The sequence below is a fragment of the Taurulus bubalis genome (assembly GCF_910589615.1).
Source record: "Taurulus bubalis genome assembly, chromosome: 9".
In the NCBI taxonomy this organism is placed as follows: Eukaryota; Metazoa; Chordata; class Actinopteri; order Perciformes; family Cottidae; genus Taurulus; species Taurulus bubalis.
The window spans coordinates 7,099,341-7,118,145 of record NC_136597.1 but is presented as its reverse complement, the minus strand read 5'-3'; the positions used below and the strand labels follow the sequence as shown (position 1 = coordinate 7,118,145).

At 42.0% G+C, this 18,805-nt stretch overlaps 2 protein-coding genes across 2 annotated transcripts; both read right to left on the bottom strand.

Annotated features, from left to right (window-relative positions):
- Positions 1-707: 707 nt before the first annotated feature.
- Positions 708-12,767, bottom strand: mmp15a (matrix metallopeptidase 15a; the record flags this gene model as incomplete). Its single annotated transcript, XM_079224112.1, has 10 exons — positions 708-1,737; positions 2,780-2,895; positions 3,074-3,224; positions 4,500-4,638; positions 4,885-5,279; positions 8,390-8,551; positions 9,090-9,412; positions 9,503-9,625; positions 10,727-10,875; positions 12,645-12,767. 10 exons carry the CDS (start codon positions 12,765-12,767, stop codon positions 1,262-1,264), a joined length of 2,157 nt encoding a protein of 718 aa, XP_079080238.1. The 3' UTR covers positions 708-1,261.
- Positions 12,768-13,997: 1,230 nt separating this feature from the next.
- Positions 13,998-16,927, bottom strand: zpd (zona pellucida glycoprotein d; the record flags this gene model as incomplete). The annotated part of the gene is made up of 10 exons (XM_079224111.1): positions 13,998-14,119; positions 14,267-14,372; positions 14,510-14,693; positions 14,777-14,904; positions 14,982-15,096; positions 15,352-15,458; positions 15,641-15,849; positions 16,491-16,598; positions 16,688-16,739; positions 16,907-16,927. 10 exons carry the CDS (start codon positions 16,925-16,927, stop codon positions 13,998-14,000), a joined length of 1,152 nt encoding a protein of 383 aa, XP_079080237.1.
- Positions 16,928-18,805: the final 1,878 nt, after the last annotated feature.

The window sequence follows — 18,805 nt, the reverse complement described above, 5'->3', positions numbered from 1 at the left end:
GGCTTAATGGAAACCAGACCCTCACCCATTCCTCTTTGGCCTGCAGGCTTTCTCCCATGTTCACTTAATTTGCTTCGACGCTATTTAGCTTTAGCATGAAAAATTTGACAGGTCGAGCTGAGATGGATATCATTTGTAATATACCACAGCACTTTTCAAATCTTCTCGTTAAGTGTGAATAAATCCCCCTCTGGCACCAGACGTATGTCAATGTGTCTCCACTGGGATTGTGTTTTAGTGGTGTAGTCAGACCAGTTATCAAGGCTCTGGTGGGAGGAGGGGAGGCTGGAGCCCTTGTGTCTGTGTGCAAAAACTATGTGCCTTTGTTTGGGTAAGTGGTCTCTATGTCTTGGTGTGTGCGTGTGTGTCTGCATATGTGGACATGCGTGCACACATGAGTGCAGTTAGAGGTTTTTTTCGAGATCATGTGATGTTGGTGCGTGAGTGTGTGAGAGGGCAGACATAATGGGCTCAGTGGGAGATCTGTGGTCATGGACGCACACAGCTGTCTGACATTCCTGCGCTGGTCGGAGGATGTGCTTCTTCTGCTAGTGTCAGTGTGTTTAATAAGCACACAAAAAAACGCACACACTCACACGTATTTGCAGTGAAGCAACCTCAGCAAAACAAAAGCGACAAAAAACAGAAGTGCAAATTATCTGTTCTCACCTAAGAGAAATTTCGTGATCGGTTGGGTCACCGTAGCCATTCATATGGAAGACTTGTTCATATTAATCCATGTGTTTGTGTCGTTAATCTTTTAGCCATAAGCACTCATGTTTGTGTGTATGTACAATATGTGTGCTTGTAATGTATGTGCATTATTGACTTCGTCTACATTTATACTACAAATAAATCACTGGTCCCTCCTCTGTACAATTAGAATGAATAGAAGTGGACCTTCCTAGAGTGTCATGTGTCTTCTATAGTACTCTGGTGGCTGACATCTTTTTTTTTTTAAAGCTGTGATGGAACAAACGTGATTTTTCTTTAGGAAATAGAAGTACTCTTTCAGACATTTGGAAGGCACAAAGGAGAATAACTTCAAGAGCCAGTAGAAGGAAACGTACACTGCAGCTCTACAGGTACCGATTTTACCACGTTTGCATTATTTCACATGAGCAATAAAAGTTCTCACAATGAATGGGGCCCAAAACGGTGACTCATCCTCTGCTTTTTTAGACTTAAGTACTGCATTCTGACGCCTGTAACGACTTTACCAAATGATGAATACCCGCTCTATCTCTTCTCATTCTGTGCCTCACACCCAGTCCTGCAACGAACGCTTGCAGTGCACCAAGGCCCTCGGGGTCTCTTTGTTCTGTAGAGTCTTGAGGATGGTGTAGACTAGGACGAGGATGCACAGGATGAGGGCCAGAGGAACAATCACCATGATCAGGGTCATGACCTTTGATTCATCGTTGGCCACCGTCACGACCACGTTCACCTCGTTGTCCTCCTCCTCCTCTGTGCTGTCAGGGTGAGAGGATTGGTCTTCCTCTTTTTTGTCTTTGTCTCGGCCCGTGTCTGGCTCTTTGTCCTGGTCTTTGCCTCGGTCTGAGGGGTCGACTGGTTTGTCTTTTGGTTCCTGCTCAGTGTCTGTATCGGGCTTGGGGTCGGAGGCTCCCGTACAGCCCATGAAATCCTTCAGGATGGAGCGAGGGTAGCCTTTCTCTGCTTCTGTCTTGCGGTTGTCAAACCTCCAGTAATTGGTGCCTTTGTAGAAGTAGGTGTGCGCTGCATGAGAGGAAAATAAAAGAGAATGAACTTATCCAACTAATGTACAATTATGATGTAAATATACTGTAGAATATGTGCAGTGTTGATATTTGGTGTCTCGGCTCTGAACTTGTCACTGAGTGACAATAAGGACTTCCATATATGGGGAGGTTTACAGGTGGGGCTTTTGAAATTACACAAAAACATATCATTTAGGGATGATAGAGCCAGGCTAGCCGTTTCCCCTTGTTTCCAGTCTGTATGCTGCCTTTGTATTGCAGACATGAGATTGATATCAATCTTCAGATCTAACTCTCGGCAAGAAAGTGAAAATGTGTATTTACCAAGATGTCAAACTGTTGCTTCAAAGCTTTTGGAGAAGTAGTGTTTGGCTGAATGCTTAAACACATACAATATGGTCACATTACTTTACCATTTGTCTTGACATGGTATATCCAAGTAAGTTTAGGGTTTTAGTGTTTTTAGTGAGAACAAAAAGCAGACGAAGGAATGTTATGGACTTGATAAGTATAATACCAGACTTTACCTAAAACGTGTTAATAGGAAACTACAAGAAGGCATAAACCAATGACATGCAAAATAACTACAAATACTCCTCTTGGTATTCTTTGGGTAAATTTATTGGAGTAGGTTTAGCTCTGTAGTGCAAACCAGACTTGCAGATCCATTCTGGGTGGAGATGAGATCTGACTGTTACGGAGTGCATTTAGAGCAGCTCTGCCACAAATCTAATTTCCAAAAGAAAGGACATGCCAACCCTCAAACCAGAGCTCTCATTCCTCCCTTCATCCCCTCACCCTTCTCTCTGCTCTGCTTGCTGCAGCCTAAAATGTAATGTTTTCCCTCTCTGTCTTTTACACACCCAATTTCACCCCTCTAACCTTTCCCTCTTTCTCTCCCTCCTCACTCACTCATGTTATTCCCCTGCTGTCAACACGGGATGTACAGCGTTTGGTGTGTGATGCAATTCTCATAAACAGAAGCGGTTTCTTTCCTACAAATAAAGGCTGTATTTGCTTAAGTGAAAGTCTTTATTTACCGCCGTCATCGCTGAGGAAGGCTCCCTTGGGTGATGGAGGTATCCTGCCCCATCTGTTGATTGGCTTGGGGAAGTCACGGTCTGTAGTGCGGGTCTCCTCATTGTATCGCCAGTATCTGCACATAGACAGTAAGATGTATTAAGACCAATAGAGATCCATACAGTTTTTAGATATGGAGAGTAATGTAATGGTGAAGGTGACACAAAGTCTTCTTCGAATCATTGTCTTAATTCATCATTAAATGTGTAAAAATCCTGTTGCATGCATCTGTGTGTGTCTGTAATATAGCAAACCTGTCTCCACTGAAGAAGTACGTGTGTCCGTTGGGCTCCCACCAGATTGCTGTGTCAATCTTGTGTGCAGGAACTCCTTGTCCGTACGCATGTAAGGGCTGCGGGTATCCCGGCAGCACATCCGCCTCTCTGAACACCCAGTATCTATCATCTGCAGGGGCAAAAGTATCGAGTTGTAATGTTTGTTACCCAGGGGGAAATATGAGAGGAGGTTAATTAGAGAGAAAAAAAGCAATGGAGCAAAGGCGATCGCCAGAAATATTGGGGGTTTACTCACTCCAGAATAGGAGCAGTAAGGATAATCAAGGTAGAAATGGTGGGCATAATACTTATTTTCCTCTTGTGGGAGCCAATTTCTTCTCTAATCCTAACCTTTGGATACACTTTTCAGCCACTTTCCACCTCCACTGCCAGGACACTGCTGAAGTGCAACATATTGTACTAAACTCTAATAGCTAAGTTTGTGTGTTAACATTTATGCAGGGTTTTGATGCATTAACTATCCGAAAATTCTTTGGAGAAGATGCAAAAATGTGTTCCTCAAAATCAGCTTGTGCAGCTTTCCTTAAACCTCTCAAGAATGTGACACAAAAAAAGAAGGAATAATGACATCATCTATGGATGTTAATTAACCTTCAATTCGGTTCAAGAAAAAGAAAAAAAACAACCCAAAAGAATAATAAATAAGCTGCGATCAAAAGCTCAAAAGATCCTGAAAAGCATGACAAATCACTGCACGATTGTAAAAGTGAAAGCTCTGCGGCTGTGAACATCTGGAGCAGTGCGCTGGGAAGGCTGATGCAATCCTCCACCACTCATGAGGCCTTTTGGGGCTCAGCTGGCGTGAGACACATATTGGGCCTGCAACAGCCGCCACGCTGCACAGGCCTCATTCAAGGCAGATACAAACACTAAAACACAAATGTAAAGTCTGGGACGCGGTTACACACACATGCAAAGGACACACAGACGCAATAGCCTCCATCTGCAGTCATATCGTCAAAACGTTGAAACAGGAAATCACTGTTTTCTTTTTCCCATAACTTCCAGAGTGACATTTCTGTGTGTTTTTCTGCCAGATACCGAGAGTTATAGCTGTGTTGAATTATCAACATATCCTCGTGAGTCACATTGCGTGGAGGACCAAAAAATGCTGAGTTTGCGCTGTTTTAATGAAAGCACAGATTTGTGTCTCACTCCCCTTTTTGTGTTTATAGAAAACAAACTGCTCCAAGTTGGCTTCAGCTTTGCATCGAGGTAAACTAGCTGAAACCATTGCAGAAACTAACCAGCTGCATGCGCTGCCCTTAACCAAAGTGCTGATCCTTTAAAAAACTCAGCATGGTCTTCTCAAAAGGTTTTGACGTAACATGTGGATGCTGTGTTTGCAAAGTGAGAGTTTAACAGTTTAACAGCTTTGGTATACCTTTAAAGAAAACAAATTTTCCATCGTGGCGCTCATAGGCCGCGTCGATGTCACTCGGCAGGCCGACCCAGAAGACAGATATCGGCATGGGGTAGTTATCCAACACCCGGTTCCTCCGCACACGCCAGAACCAACGACCCTGTACAAGCAAAATCATCTTGTTATCTTTCAGGATGATTCATTGTTCATTTCCGCCTGCATGACGGGAATGTTGTTTTGACTCTGAGCAAGGTTGTGTTAGTTCATAGATTTCTACAACTCCTGTCAAGTAGGTCATGGCTGTTAAAAACACCAGTGACATGCTCCTTGATCCAAAACAGCTGTCCAATCCAGACCCTTGAAATAAACACTCACAAACAATGTTCAATCATTCTTTACTTCTCACCTTGAAAACAAACATCTCCCCCCTCAACATGGTCACCGTATCAAAGTCCCCGTCACAGATATCGGGGGCATGGTTGTCCGGCAGCTTGGGAGGTCTGGGCGGGGCAGGGACATCCTTTCTAACATGCGGGGTGACGGGTTCCGGCTCAGGCTGTGAGTCGGTGGTGGTGGACGTGGAGAGGACAGGAGGCGAAGTAGGGCTGGGACTCGGCTCCGGGGCGGCCGGGGGATTTGGGATGCCGTCGGTCGGGTCGGGGGATTCGGGTCGGGGGATGCCGGGAGAAGAAGAGGTGGGTACATCTTCAGGAGGAGAAGGGGAGGTGAGGGAGTCATCTTTGGGTTTGTCGTCAAGGACCGGAGGAGAAGTCGGTGGAGCAACACCGAGAAGAGGGGGGCCTGAGAATGAAAAGACGGAGAGCCTCGGCTAAGAAACGTCTACAGTTAAAATCACGTCTACAGTTAAAATGCTTAGTCTTTCACTCATATTTTCACCTGAAATGCAACAACACATTGCATCTGAAATGAAATAATTCCCCTAATTGCTGTGTGGCATTAGACCCCAATCTACTTTTATACTGGCCTCCATTTTCCTCACAATGTCCTCTCTATCCCTATCTCTCCTTCACACAAAGAAAACCTAGTTTTCCATTATGTGGAGCGGCTATAAGCTCACTTGATTGACTGCGACTGCGCTGCCGCTCTTCGGAAAAATCAACCCTGCTGGTTGCTAAGAGAGGAAAACACACAGTTACAGCCAGTTATGTAATATGGACGGACAGCTGATGGACTTGAAGTCGTATTGAGTTACACTGAGCCAAAAATACTGCTCGGAATATATGAGGGCTGATGTTGGCGAGTGACTCAGCTATCGATGTGTGTTTAATCAGCAATCTGCCAGAGACTGTGAAGTCGTTTTTTGAGTCTTACAGCAGCATTAGAGGCAACATGGCAGTCTGTAAATGATGAGACAGAATTCAAATGACTTCTTGTGGTCATTTCTTCAATTGATGCAACCAGTTTCCGATGTACTTTCTTAAATCTCGGTTTGATTCTGTGTCTCATTTTCCTTTCACACATAATTATTTACTTATTAGTATACAGTATTCCAGAGCCTTGGAAAGCTCACTAGCTCGTGAAAGACTTATTAGTTGGCTACCTTCATCACAGGACCAGAAAGGGCCGTCACCAGCTGGAATAGTGTCTATGAAGGGCACCACCTTCCCAAAATGAATGCCCTGTACATTGTCAGGCAGTTCTGTTGATGCTACAGCTTTTAGCCATATTGTGCAACTCCTGAGGGAAATATTTATTTTTATGCTCCACTGTGTTCAACAGCTACTTTGTTTTAGGACTAAATGAGGTAAGATGCTGTATTATAATTGCGTGTTTAACACACGGTAAACAGAATTTGGTTTTGTCGGAATCCACTCCGCTTTGCAACATAAATCTACTAAAAATAAATAGATTTAAAATGGAAATATATATATATATATATATATATATATATATATATATATATATATATATATATATATATATATATATATATTCATAGCCATATACTGTACAGACATGGCAAATCAAATTATATTAAAAAAAGAACATAGACAGGATTGCATTGGTAATTGTTCAGCAGCCTTTCCGCGGCTCTGGGGAGCGATGAACATGAGGGTTGCCCCTTCTTAGTCTGTTGGGCAACTAATCGTTAATTTTGGTCTCAGTCAACAAAGTCAACAAAACTTATTTCCACAAGCACAATATTTAAAGTGTTGCTTTTGTGTGATTTTTTAGTAAATTAATTAAATTAACTAATTAATCAGTCGACAAAACAGTAGTGTTAGTTGACTTCTTAAGAATGTCTTTGGTCGAGGACAGCCCTGTAAACAGGGGTGCCGGAGTGTAAGGGATCACGACATCAGAGGCTGCAGGTCCTGACCGTCTGCGACGAGAGTACCAGACTGTAGTCGGGATACTCTCACTTGACTGGTCTGCTGTTTAGTGCTGTGCAGGTAGAGGGTTGTTAAAGCTAGTTAGCTGAAAACAGCTGCTTACTATTGTCGAAAAAGGGGCCGATGAGCGTGAACCAAAACACTAAAGCTGCGGGCCATAAAATAAAAACAAAAGTCATAAACAAGTTGCTGAAAGATGCAAAAATGTTGTGTAAAGCTGAGGGGAACTGCAGAGTTGTTCAATTAATTAGGTTTCATGTTAATATAAAAATATTGATAAGCACAGCTTTAAAGTTTATTTAAAAATAATTAAGAGAAAAGGGGTTTTGGTTTGACCATCTTTATCTTTATATCATTTTAAATCTTCCCTTTGGTGAAATTCTTCATTGCTGCACATCAAGAAACAGACTTAAAGCAATATCAGTGTATTAAATACTAAGTATTTAAATACTAAGAATTACTATTATTTCACAAGTTGGTTATATAACGGACTACCTTTTACTGTTGAGACTCTGTCTCTCACCTAAATAGTTAAGGCACACAAACCTCTACAAAGGAACTCAAATGTCTATTCCTACCAACAAAGTTTATGCTGCGTTGATTTCTATTTAAAGACTTCAGGTCTCTTTTCTCGTGCAATGCAGTTATTTTCTCTAAAACAGTCATTTAGATCTGTTTGATGAAAGGAATTACCGTGTAATTTCAGTCAAAACATTTACATTACAGTACTTACAGCAGCGAGATTAGTCACATCTATTTCTAAAACCTCTAGTTTACTCTGGTGCAGATGTCTAGTGTAGGCAGCTCAACAGGCCAACTTGTTTAGTTATGTGATGTCAGAGATGTGACTAGGACAACCCAATAGACAGTAAAGAAATGCATGAAAATAACAAACATATTTTTGTCTAAAGCGAAATAAATCATGAATCTTTCATTCAGTGTAAACAAGGTCTGTAATAAATCTATGTCTGCAGTTTAGGACATGAAGGAGCGTTTGGGCTGTAATTACATCTCTTAACGGCCACAGCAGAAAGAGACCAACAACTACATACAGCACCAATACCCACATGAGCCGTCCCTCTAGCCAGCACGCACACGCACACAGACGCAGACACACACACACAAATATGCCATCTGTCAATTAACAATGCCATCTATTCACGCAGGGAAGGCATGAGAACATCAGAACGACATGCTTTATATGCTGTTTTGAGGGAGGTTTCCCTGATGTCTGCGTGCGGTTGGCACAAAGCTTCCTTACAAGGCTTCTTGGTTTCATTTGACGAGTGTCCAGATGTGATAGTCTGATATAACATCACATTACAGCGGATGTTCTGCATTTAAACCTCACAGTGATTTTACACAGTTTCGTGTCCCTGCAGGTGAGTTAGCTTTCGTTTAGAAATGAGACATGTATCTTTTTAATAGCTGATGTAGAATAATACAAATTAAAAGGACTCGCTGGGTCTCCAGTTGTTCAGTCCAAATTCTGCTGGTGGTAAGTACAATACATATAGTGATTTCAACAGGTGGAGCAGTGGAGTGCGTGCTTCTTACCGTATATGTACTGTATTCCTCTGATGTCATCCTCGTGCAGCGTGAAGTTGTGTGTGTGAATCCACTGGTAGAAGGGAGCCATTATGGCACTGGGGTTATCCGAGTGCTCCAGACCCAAAGCATGACCAAGTTCATGGACCGCAACCAGGAAGAGGTCTATACCTGCAGTGACACACACAGTGTGTTGTCAAAGAATACTTGTGTAAATTAACATGCAACAAAGGAGTGTTACAGTAATGATTATAACACATAGAATATGATACGTTGTAATTTATCTTATAATTATTATATTATATATATATTATAAATATTATATAAATGAACTGAAGAGGCATTAACGGTATATCTCATTTATCCATGTTGCTGTAAAGCTCGCGATATTTCTGAAGCTCACAATATGAGCCGTTCCACCATTTTGCATCATGACAACACGATGAAGATGTGTTTACCGAGCCCACGCTGAAGAAAAACACTCAAATTAAATTGAGTTAATATATTATTGGAACAAGCTAATCAGCTGGTTAGATGTTAATATGATGGCATCACAGCACGTCATTGACATGCACCCAGTGAACCCTTTAGGCTGCAGCCCAGTTGACCAGGAGAGACAAGACCACAGATAACCGGCTAATGGTGAGAGAGACTATGCCGCTACCAGAAAGTCACAGGTTCAATTCCCACAAGAAATCCGACCGCTAACCTTTTGGGTTGTGGTTTTCCAGTGTCCAAGGCTCATCAGCATCAAAGTGTGTATCCCCACCGATTCCCGGTCCGGGGTAGTAGGCGTGGGCCAGCGACCCTCCCTCGCCGTCAAACAAAGACATGTCACCGTGGAAACCAGAGGCAAACAGCAACAGGATGTCAGCGAGCTCCGTCTTGCTGCTGTTGATGCTGATGTTGTTTTCTGCAGGTAACTCCTCAAAGGTGAGCGGCGTGACCCGCCTCCACGCGTCAAAGGCCTTGCGGATAGCGTCGTACGTCCGTTCCTCGCCAAGCGAGGAGGGGATTTGCTGGTTCATTATACTGGAGCCAGAAGAAAAAGCATGTTAGAGTCGGTGTGTTAAACATTTTGCTCTGCCGTTTGCTTTTTTTATACGTTTCAAGGCTATAAACCTGTAAGTGATGTGGTCTTTGCTCCACTGCTGTCCAGTGAGAGCGTAGCGTTTCTTCCTGGCGCCATCATCCATCTCCTCCGCTTTTCTGTCTGGGAGGCCACAGCGAGGCCGACGCATTGCCCTACACACACACACACACACACACACACACACACACACAATACAGGCTGTTAGCTGCAAAAAGTGCAGCATTTCCTCATTTCTGGTACACAGGTAGTATAATTGCCATTTTGTTGTACTGTTTGCTGTAGATTTATTTCATAACTGTAATTTCTAATAATTTTTCTTGGAAATAATTTTTCTCAGCCAAGACTTGCCTTGCAGGCAAATTTAACATTGAATTTTAGTCCTTTTTCATGACTAGTCTCTGAAAACTGAAAAAGTTGAAAGGACTAAATATCAAGTATTATATCATTTTTTGTTTAGCGTTAGATGAGAAGATTCTTACAACTCCCATAACTGTAGGCCTATTCTTATTATGAGGCTCCAGCCAGTAGCCCGTTAGCTTAGCGCAAAGGCTGGAAACAAGAAAAAAGAAATCAGCGGTGCTGATCCTAGAGGTGCTGGTAGGAAGATTTTGTAATGTTTGCACAAAACCACGGACATCCGTTTCTCCCTTTTCACAGTCTTTATGCTAAGCCAAGCTAACCTGCTGTTCTAGCTCTACAGGTACAAAGTGGGATCAATATTCGCATCTAACGCTCTAAAAACGCGTATTTCCCATTGAATGTGAGCTTATGACACAATACCCTGACTCACCTCATTAGTCAAGATGTGATATAAGCAAAATAAAACTATAATCCAAACCTTGTGGGCATAAAAAGTTATTACAAGCTGGCACTGTTTTAGCAACCACTGGTAATACGAACACATTAATCTGACAATGTTATTGTGTGATGGGGAAAAGCCATGGCTCGGAAACAAATTGCTTCACGATGCCTGGTTTGTTGAGATGAAGTTTGTTGCATAGAATTCTTAGATGACAAACTGAAATCCGTGGCCATCTCATTCCAAGTATACCACCGAATGTATAGAACGTTAGAAACTTAATACAAATTTTAAAAAGCTAATTAATGAAGAAAAAGCATTCAGGATTTTTTTCAGAGATCTTCTCTGGATTCAGTTTGTGCTGACTGCACACACATATCAAGTGATGCTGCATGTCTTTGAGACTGACATCCTGCAGAAATAGAACGTCGCTACACAACAATACAAAACTTACACAACAGTAGCCGGGTCCATGGCTCCAGTCACGTCGAGGCCATAGAAGCGCTGCATGTCGCTGATGGCTTTGGACAGAATCTGAGCCGACTGCATGGTGGACATCTGACTGCTCGCCTGGGACAGGTAGCCGAACTTACGGAGCCACGCCTGGGAGGACAAAGCGGGGAGTCAGTTTTGCATCGTCTAGCTGGGGAAAAGTGGCTTAACATGAGTCTGTTTTTATAAATGTGTGTTGCATGCTGTATGACTAAGTATGACAGCCACACTGTTGTGCTCATCCGCTGTCTATTGACTGGAAAGAGCATCTGAGGAGTTAAAAAACAAAAGAAAGAAGAGATAGAAACCAGATGGCTTCCATTAACATTACGACATTCCTGCTCTCTCATTCCTCTCGCCTTCTCCTGACTGACAGCCAAGATGAGGAGAGGAGACTAGAGGAATAACTGGAAACAGGGGAAATGAAAGGACAACAATCAAACTGTATGTCACTACTGGAGTACCCAACATGAACATGGGTGATGAACCTCTGTGAAGTTTTGAGTTTCGCCCTTTCTGAAGCCTCAACAGCAGAGCGCAAAAACAACACCTAGGCCCTCTCACACAGCTGGATCATGGGACTCACACCTTCATGCATGTACAGGATGAACACACGCCAGGAGTAAAAACACACACACACACGTCATGTATCATGTATGCACACACTCAGACCGAAAAAATCCTTTGGAGACCATGTCTGCATAGCATGACAAGTCTAAACCAAAGCACCATTAGAGTGGGATGTTTAACATGCGGGAACATGAAAGAAGAGCAGCGAAGCCTTTGTAGGAAATAGCTTAAATTAATATTGTGATATTCTGATGGCAAATATAGAAAAAGGACATACAAAATAATGGAATTGGTGTTCACTAAAACAAACTGTGTTCCACTATTATGTATTGAAACTGGAAAAAATGCTTCACGCATGTACATTTGAAAAAACATACTTTACTGATTACAATTTGCTCAGCATAATAGTAACACCCTATTAAGCATTACTCAATGTATTGACACTTAATAACATACTATAATGTAATTGTAAGCAGATATCAGGACTTTTTTAAGTGTATTAATGCAACAATACAAACGTCCATCCATCTGTAACTGGTGTATAAACAGTTTGTGAATGATTGATAGCACAGTATCTGATCAAACTGTATGCTATTCATATGAACCAATCCTGTGTGTTATAAAGCATTAGTTAACTCTTCATACACATGTACAAATATTCACAGGCCGGTTTAAGATTGATATAAACTATTAATACATACATTATATTCACCAGTATTACATAATAGTGTCGATCATTCATTATCTATACCCCAGTTATGTAAGCTTCATAAGTTACAATGTCAACAAAGACTCCAAATGTCCTTATTTCTGCTTAAACTATGTTTAAAAAAGTATGTTGCTTAAAATCTGCTCATGATTGCTAAATGTTTAAGTGTGAATTGTGTTAAATGTGATTCCAACAAAAGTCAATAAACAACAATATTCGCCTTCGCCTGACTTTTATCTTGTACTACAATCAAAGTCAAAGTCAGTTTTATTTGTAAATTCTTCCATTGTGCAAACATACATAGTCCCACAATTCAGATAGATAGATAATGTTGCTCTCTTTTCATGCTCTCTTTTTTCACCACATGTAATCTGTTACTTGGAAAAAGGTCGACAGGTCAAAGGACATCCCTGCAGTGCAACAGCCCACCTGATGCTTTGACGTTTTACCAAAACAAACATGAAGATGTGCACTCGCAACCTATGAAAAGTTATATTTCTGGAATACATTGCGTGCATCATTTCCTCTATAATATAAATATTATGACAAACACCAGAAATGGAACACATTTGGAGCATCGACATGGAAAATGAGCTCTTACCTCCGCACTGAATCCCTCCTCCTCCGGGACATCTGCCGCGGCGCTGCACAGGGCCAGCGACACCAAGGACGAGAGCGTGATGAAGGTCCGAGTCCAGGGTTGTTTGGATGCCGTCTTCCTCATGATGTGCTGCCTGTGCTTGTTGCGGGGTGATGACAGAAAACAGCCAAACAACTTCCTCCAGCAGACAGGAGTACAGGACAAAGTGCTGCGGGACTTCACAAAAACCTCCGCAACAAGTGGGCTATCCGCTCATGTCTGGGGTTCGCTCCTCAGAAGAAAACTAAAATATATTACGCAAATAAAAGATGCATTTGTAAACCCTCGGAGAAAAGAAACAAACATGAATCAAGATGAAACTAATCCATTCCCGGGTGAGGGCAGTCCGATGCGACCTGGTCCAGCAGCCTCATGGCTCATCCAAGTGCTCATGCAAACAGATCAAGCTGCAGCGGCGGAAAGAAACTAGACCGTGCCCCTTTCCGACGGCCACAATGGCTGCTGCGCTCCAGGGAGGGCACGACGACGAGACTCCTACACTTTGAGCGAGCACGGGCTCTGCAGTCACTTTACGAAAAGTGACTAACTTGCTGCGTAATATTGCACACGACAAGAGAAACAAACAAAAAATATACAACAACAAAAAAAAAATCGTGCCAAGGATCAGGTTTCACCTCCTCTGTTTAGCACCAACACACGACTTTTATCTCGGAGCGGAAACGCGTTGTGTAAATATTTGAGAGACCGCCATCTAACAGCTGAGTGGAAGGAGATCTGATAAAAGATCTGAAGAGGGTTCAAGAGCAGAGAACAGAGGGTCCTGGAGCACCGGACGGCCATAGGACCTCTGCTGTCGTTACAGGAAACTACAGGCACGCGAGCTGCTGCTCCATGAGACACGAGGAAAGTTTGTTTTTAATGTGTGCACTTTATTTGATAAACAAAAATATAATACACACACTCGATATGAATGCTAAACAAAGCTCTGGCATCTGGCTATTGTATAGTTTCAATGCTTGTTTTTTGTATACCTGTGATTTAATACATCCAACAAACTATTACCTCTATCAGACATAACCATCTACTTAGTATGCGAATCCACTGAAGCACAAAGTCAAAGAACACAATCAAACCATTGAATAAATATAATTGTGGCAGAAAATTATTCATATTGTTATTATTGTCTTACCTCTGACAAGACATTACTTAAAACCAAAGAGTGAGTAAACTTAGATTCCCCTGCTAAGACACTTGCTTTGGTTATGATTCATCAGGACAGGAATAAAAAGATGATATGAATGCTTTTTTTGCCCTAAGTTTTTATTCAAGCTGCCAACAGCAGCAACATCGTGGTCAGCGCTCCTCTTGCAGTGCGAGCCTCTTGCTGCCCGCCTTGACCACAGTGATGAGGATGATGAGGAAGAGGCCCATAATCCAGATACCTACTACGGGCAGCACCACAGTCACCAGTATGCCTGAAACAAACGCCAGAGAGATCATCGAGTTATCCACAGTGCCGAAGTATTGCTGAGTGAAAGCAAAGACAGTCAACGCTAACAGAGCAATAACCTCCGGATCATAGGGCAGAAGTGTATACAGTAGAGAGAGAAAAAGGAGTTTACTGGATTGAAGTCTCTCTGGCATTTCAACCCTGATAGGTCCATACGATAGGAGGCCTAGCGAAGGGTCTGCTCGCACTGCTTCCCTCTTACTGATGGAATTACAGTTCTGTGAAGAAAACAAAAACAAGAGACCAGATCCTTCAGGTATTTTATGTTCGTTTTCAGAGCCTTTTCTTTGAGGGTTGAAAAAAGAGGCCTCTTCAGATCACCAAAGTACGAAGTGAGAAAGAGGAGCGAGCTCACAGGCTTGCAGGACAAGTGGTCTTCCGGCACGCACAGCTCCACGGTGCAGTGCAGATAGAAGTCGTGAGGTTCCGCCGTGAAGCGAAACATGGCGAAGCTGTAGCGAACGGTGGAACTTTCTCCGTTATGACCAGACTGTCCGTCGCTCACGTTAAGAAAGGAGACGGTTTCGTCACTCACACACCTGCACGAAGAGATGGAAGTGAGGAGTAGGACTTGGGCTTGACTGGAGCGCAGAGTTAAAAGAGGACAAACAGCTCTTCTGACCCGTTCTGCAGCAGAGTGTAGACCAACCCCTCGGTCGTGTTGGGCTGGGGAGACTGTGTGGCCCAGCACTTCTCAACTCTGAGCAGGAAGAAATCAGCAGGCTCCGTGACAGCCACCTCCACATATACCTGGACACAGACACATTGTGCAAATCCCTTCACCAAAATAGGATTTATATGTGGCTAGTTGATGAGCGTTTACTGACCTTGTCTCTGAGTTCAATGGTGGGGGCACTCCTGTAGGCCTTAGAATAAGACTGGTCTGTGTACAACATCATCTGGATCTTGGCATCAAGTTCATCCATGTACATCACCATCTCACTGGACGCGTGCAGAGAAGAGGAGGGGGAGAAAAAGAAAGGTTTGGTGACTTTGAAATAACTAAGAATAATGTTTTCAGATTGCAGTGCACAGTATAACCAGGAGGCCATCAGGGGGCTCGCTGGTTTAGGGCAAATTTGCCTGAAATGGTTAATGCACCTGTTGAGTCCTGTAAGGATCCAGGGCATTGCTAAAGTATAACTAAAATGGATTAGAGCAGAAATAAATGGCATTTAAGTCAACATACTTCCTCACCTGGAAAAGTGGATGACGGGGAAAGGCAGGCTGACTGTTCTGATGGATGGATAGACGCACGTGAAGTCCATCTTAATGACTGGATTTCTGATGATGTTTCCTCTAACCTGAGGGTCTGATTGTATACTCAGGGAATAGGAGATGTGATTTTTTTTCTGTAGATGAAAAAAAATAATAGGAACAAAAATAAGAAATGCACCATTGACATTCAAATTAATAACTCTTTTTACTCTGCACAATAGTGATAGACTTGCGCTTGGCATTTAACTCATAATGCTCCAGTGTGTACCATCAGCGGCTTGCCTCCGCAGATTCGATATTCATCTTTAGATATCTTGGCCATGTAGTACGGCACCCCATCGATGACCTTCCTCTGAGGACGGCAAGATTTGTTGGGCAAGTGCAGGGACTCCAGCGGCACATTGTGATACCTGAAGTAATCTTCCTTCGCTCTGATCGCCATGAAGTCTTTGCCGCACAATACTTTGATGTCTGCATCTGTAAAAAATAAAAGGAAACCACACATTTAAGTAATTTTACTGCTTGAGATTCACACGACGACGCGTGCTGGCTGTCAGTGTAGTGCACGGAATTGGAAATGAAAAAGTATGTAATCAGATTCATTCTGTCTTTTTGTGAGAACTTACATTTATTTTAATGAATTTAATCATGTCGTATATTCAAAGCAAATGTTCTTCCTTTGTAGGCAGTTTTACTACATGCTTAACTGTGTAGAATACAGTACCTCAGTTGTGTAATGTCTCCTGTGACTGCTGATGTGAGCGAAGTTAGTCATCAGCTTATTTATCAGAGTTGGTGCAGAACAGAAAGTCTACATTACCAACTGGGGCAAAGACTTTGAAATATGTGGGATTGTGCCAGTACAGCATTGTGGGAAATGTAGGATGCAATGTTTTCAGAGTCCTAGATGAAAACTAAAAATGTTTTGACCCATCTTTTTTAAAACTGTGCTAGCTGCAATACTGAATTACAGAGTTGGGTTATTTTCCCCTTGAAAAGGTTAATAGAATATTCAGTCTTCCACCGTCTGTAACATACAGCCCCCTCGTGACAAATTCATACTTTTCAGGAGTGAATTGTGAGAACACGTCAAGTAAAACAAATAGAAATTTGCCCACTTTGGTCGCACTGGTCCGCATAATATCCGCTGGCACATTTGCATCTCCGTTGGTCTGCAGACAGAACGCACGTCGTGCTGTTCGTGCAGTGCTCCACGCGGCAGATGCCTGCAGCAACGTCAGAGACACGACTGTCAATATGTTGAGAAGCTGCGACACGTTTGACGTATTCTTTTTACACAGGTAGACGGACTTACCCGCAACATGGTGGCGCGCGAAGCCGAAGAGAAGCACGAGGGCCACGCTCAGCTAATGGGAATAATTAACAGTTTTACTTGAACTGTGTAAAGTGTTGAATAATTGATTTGACCCCTCTCAGCAGCATTAGTCTGCCACCAGCCCGCCCTAAGCTGCACACACACATTAGTTTGACATTAAAGATCAATAGTGCTCATCATATATTTATCTGCACCCACCTTTAAGCCGAGTGGGATCATTGCTGGACAGTTTTGCGTACACATATAGTTAATAAATCCTGTTTTTAAACGTGAGATTGTAAATCACCAAGACGCTCTCCTCCGTTGTCCTCGTTTTCACACCTGCTGCTCCTCAATCACGAACACCTGTCAGTTTGGGCTCTGGCTCTCGTGCGCTTCTTAACGCGATTAAAAAAACAAACACACAAGAGATTATACAATTAAAATAATTGATTAAAAAAAGTTTGAATTAATGGGTAAATTAAAACACGTGTAAGCTATTTCTAAAACAGACGAACAGATATAATAAAACTCCCTGTCACTCACATCATGTGACTTTAATATTCATCTGTTAAAATGGAAAGAACGTAAATGAACAACAGCCTTTTGTGATGCAATGTTTATTTTTGGTCTCTTATTGACAAACTTAGTGGGATAACTAAGGAAAATGCCAAACTTATTGCTAACATTATTACGAATGTACATATCTAGAGAAACCAAACTAAAAGTCTGCAAAGGGGAACAATAAACATTTACTTTACAATAATATTTACAACTGAGAATCAGAGAAAGTAACGAAAAAAACAAGCTGTACAAGAGTAAATTGACTTCCATTATGAGATCACAGAAGAATGAATACTAATTAAATATTAGAGGATAGTAAAACATAACATTCAAGAGACTTCAAGTAATCAATCATATTATTCAGAATAGATGCTACAAGTCTGGATTTCCATGTTATTTCGTAAACAGCTTTGATGCCACAGTGGACAATTTAAAAAAGCATTGTTGATGATTTCAATGATTATGTTGTGGGTGTTGGCGCTACTCTGCAACCAAATTGTTGTGCCTGATAACAAAAAAAGAGTTGATTGATAATCGTATTAATGAAAGTATCAATGCCATGTTCCTTACACTTTTGTTTGCTAATAGAAGGGAGCTTTTAATAGCCTTGTTTCATCAATAGTTGTATATAGAAACTAAATGCCAAGTATCTCCACTAGATGTCAATGATGTCAGCACAAATTGATTCAGTGCTTTGGAAAGTTTACCCCATCACCACCTCTAGTATGTGATATAATTACACAGACAATATGAAGCCTATAGAACCATAAATCAAATCACGAAGATGACTTCTTTTGGATTTCACATTAACTTAATCAAACCATATAAACACTAAAGGGGAACTAGAAAAAATATTTTGTGAGAGAAGAAATATAAATCAGGTTATTTTGTGTGAAAAATAGTCTCAGGGTCCAAACAGTGAGGGACTCAACGGTGTCTTAAGGGAAAGCCATAAGTGGGTCACTGTATTTCCAACAGTGCAACCTCGACACACCCGCAGGCCACACTCCATATTCTCAGACATCAGGCAGGCCTCCCTCCCATTTGTTAGCAGACCATCTGTCTTTGATTGAACAGATCAGAGCCAGAATAAGTTGTTGATTGATGAGGCAGGTTGAAATCAGATCCGATGGCCCGGGCATAATAACATGTTGTATTTGTTTCTTTTCTCTTAACGTGGCCCGCTCCTCAAGTCCTCCTTCTCTGATGGATCCTTCAAAGTAAAACTAATAATATGGTCTGCAGATATTCAGATGGGAAATGTTGTTTGCACAAAGGATGGAGAAATGCAACTATAGTTCATTTGAGCAACAACAAAACACTATTCTCTGTAAAGCATCCCATTAACCACAACAAAAGCATGAGGGTTTCTGTTCATACACCCCAAGACTCCACTGTCCGACAGTGCATGGCTTAAATTACCATATCAAACATTTTAATTGCTCCTCTGAAACCTCACATACATTTTATTGTGCCAATCATAAACTTCAATTTATGGCTTTTAGCTGTGGATTATTATTGTATTCTGCCGTTACAACCTAAACCTCACACATA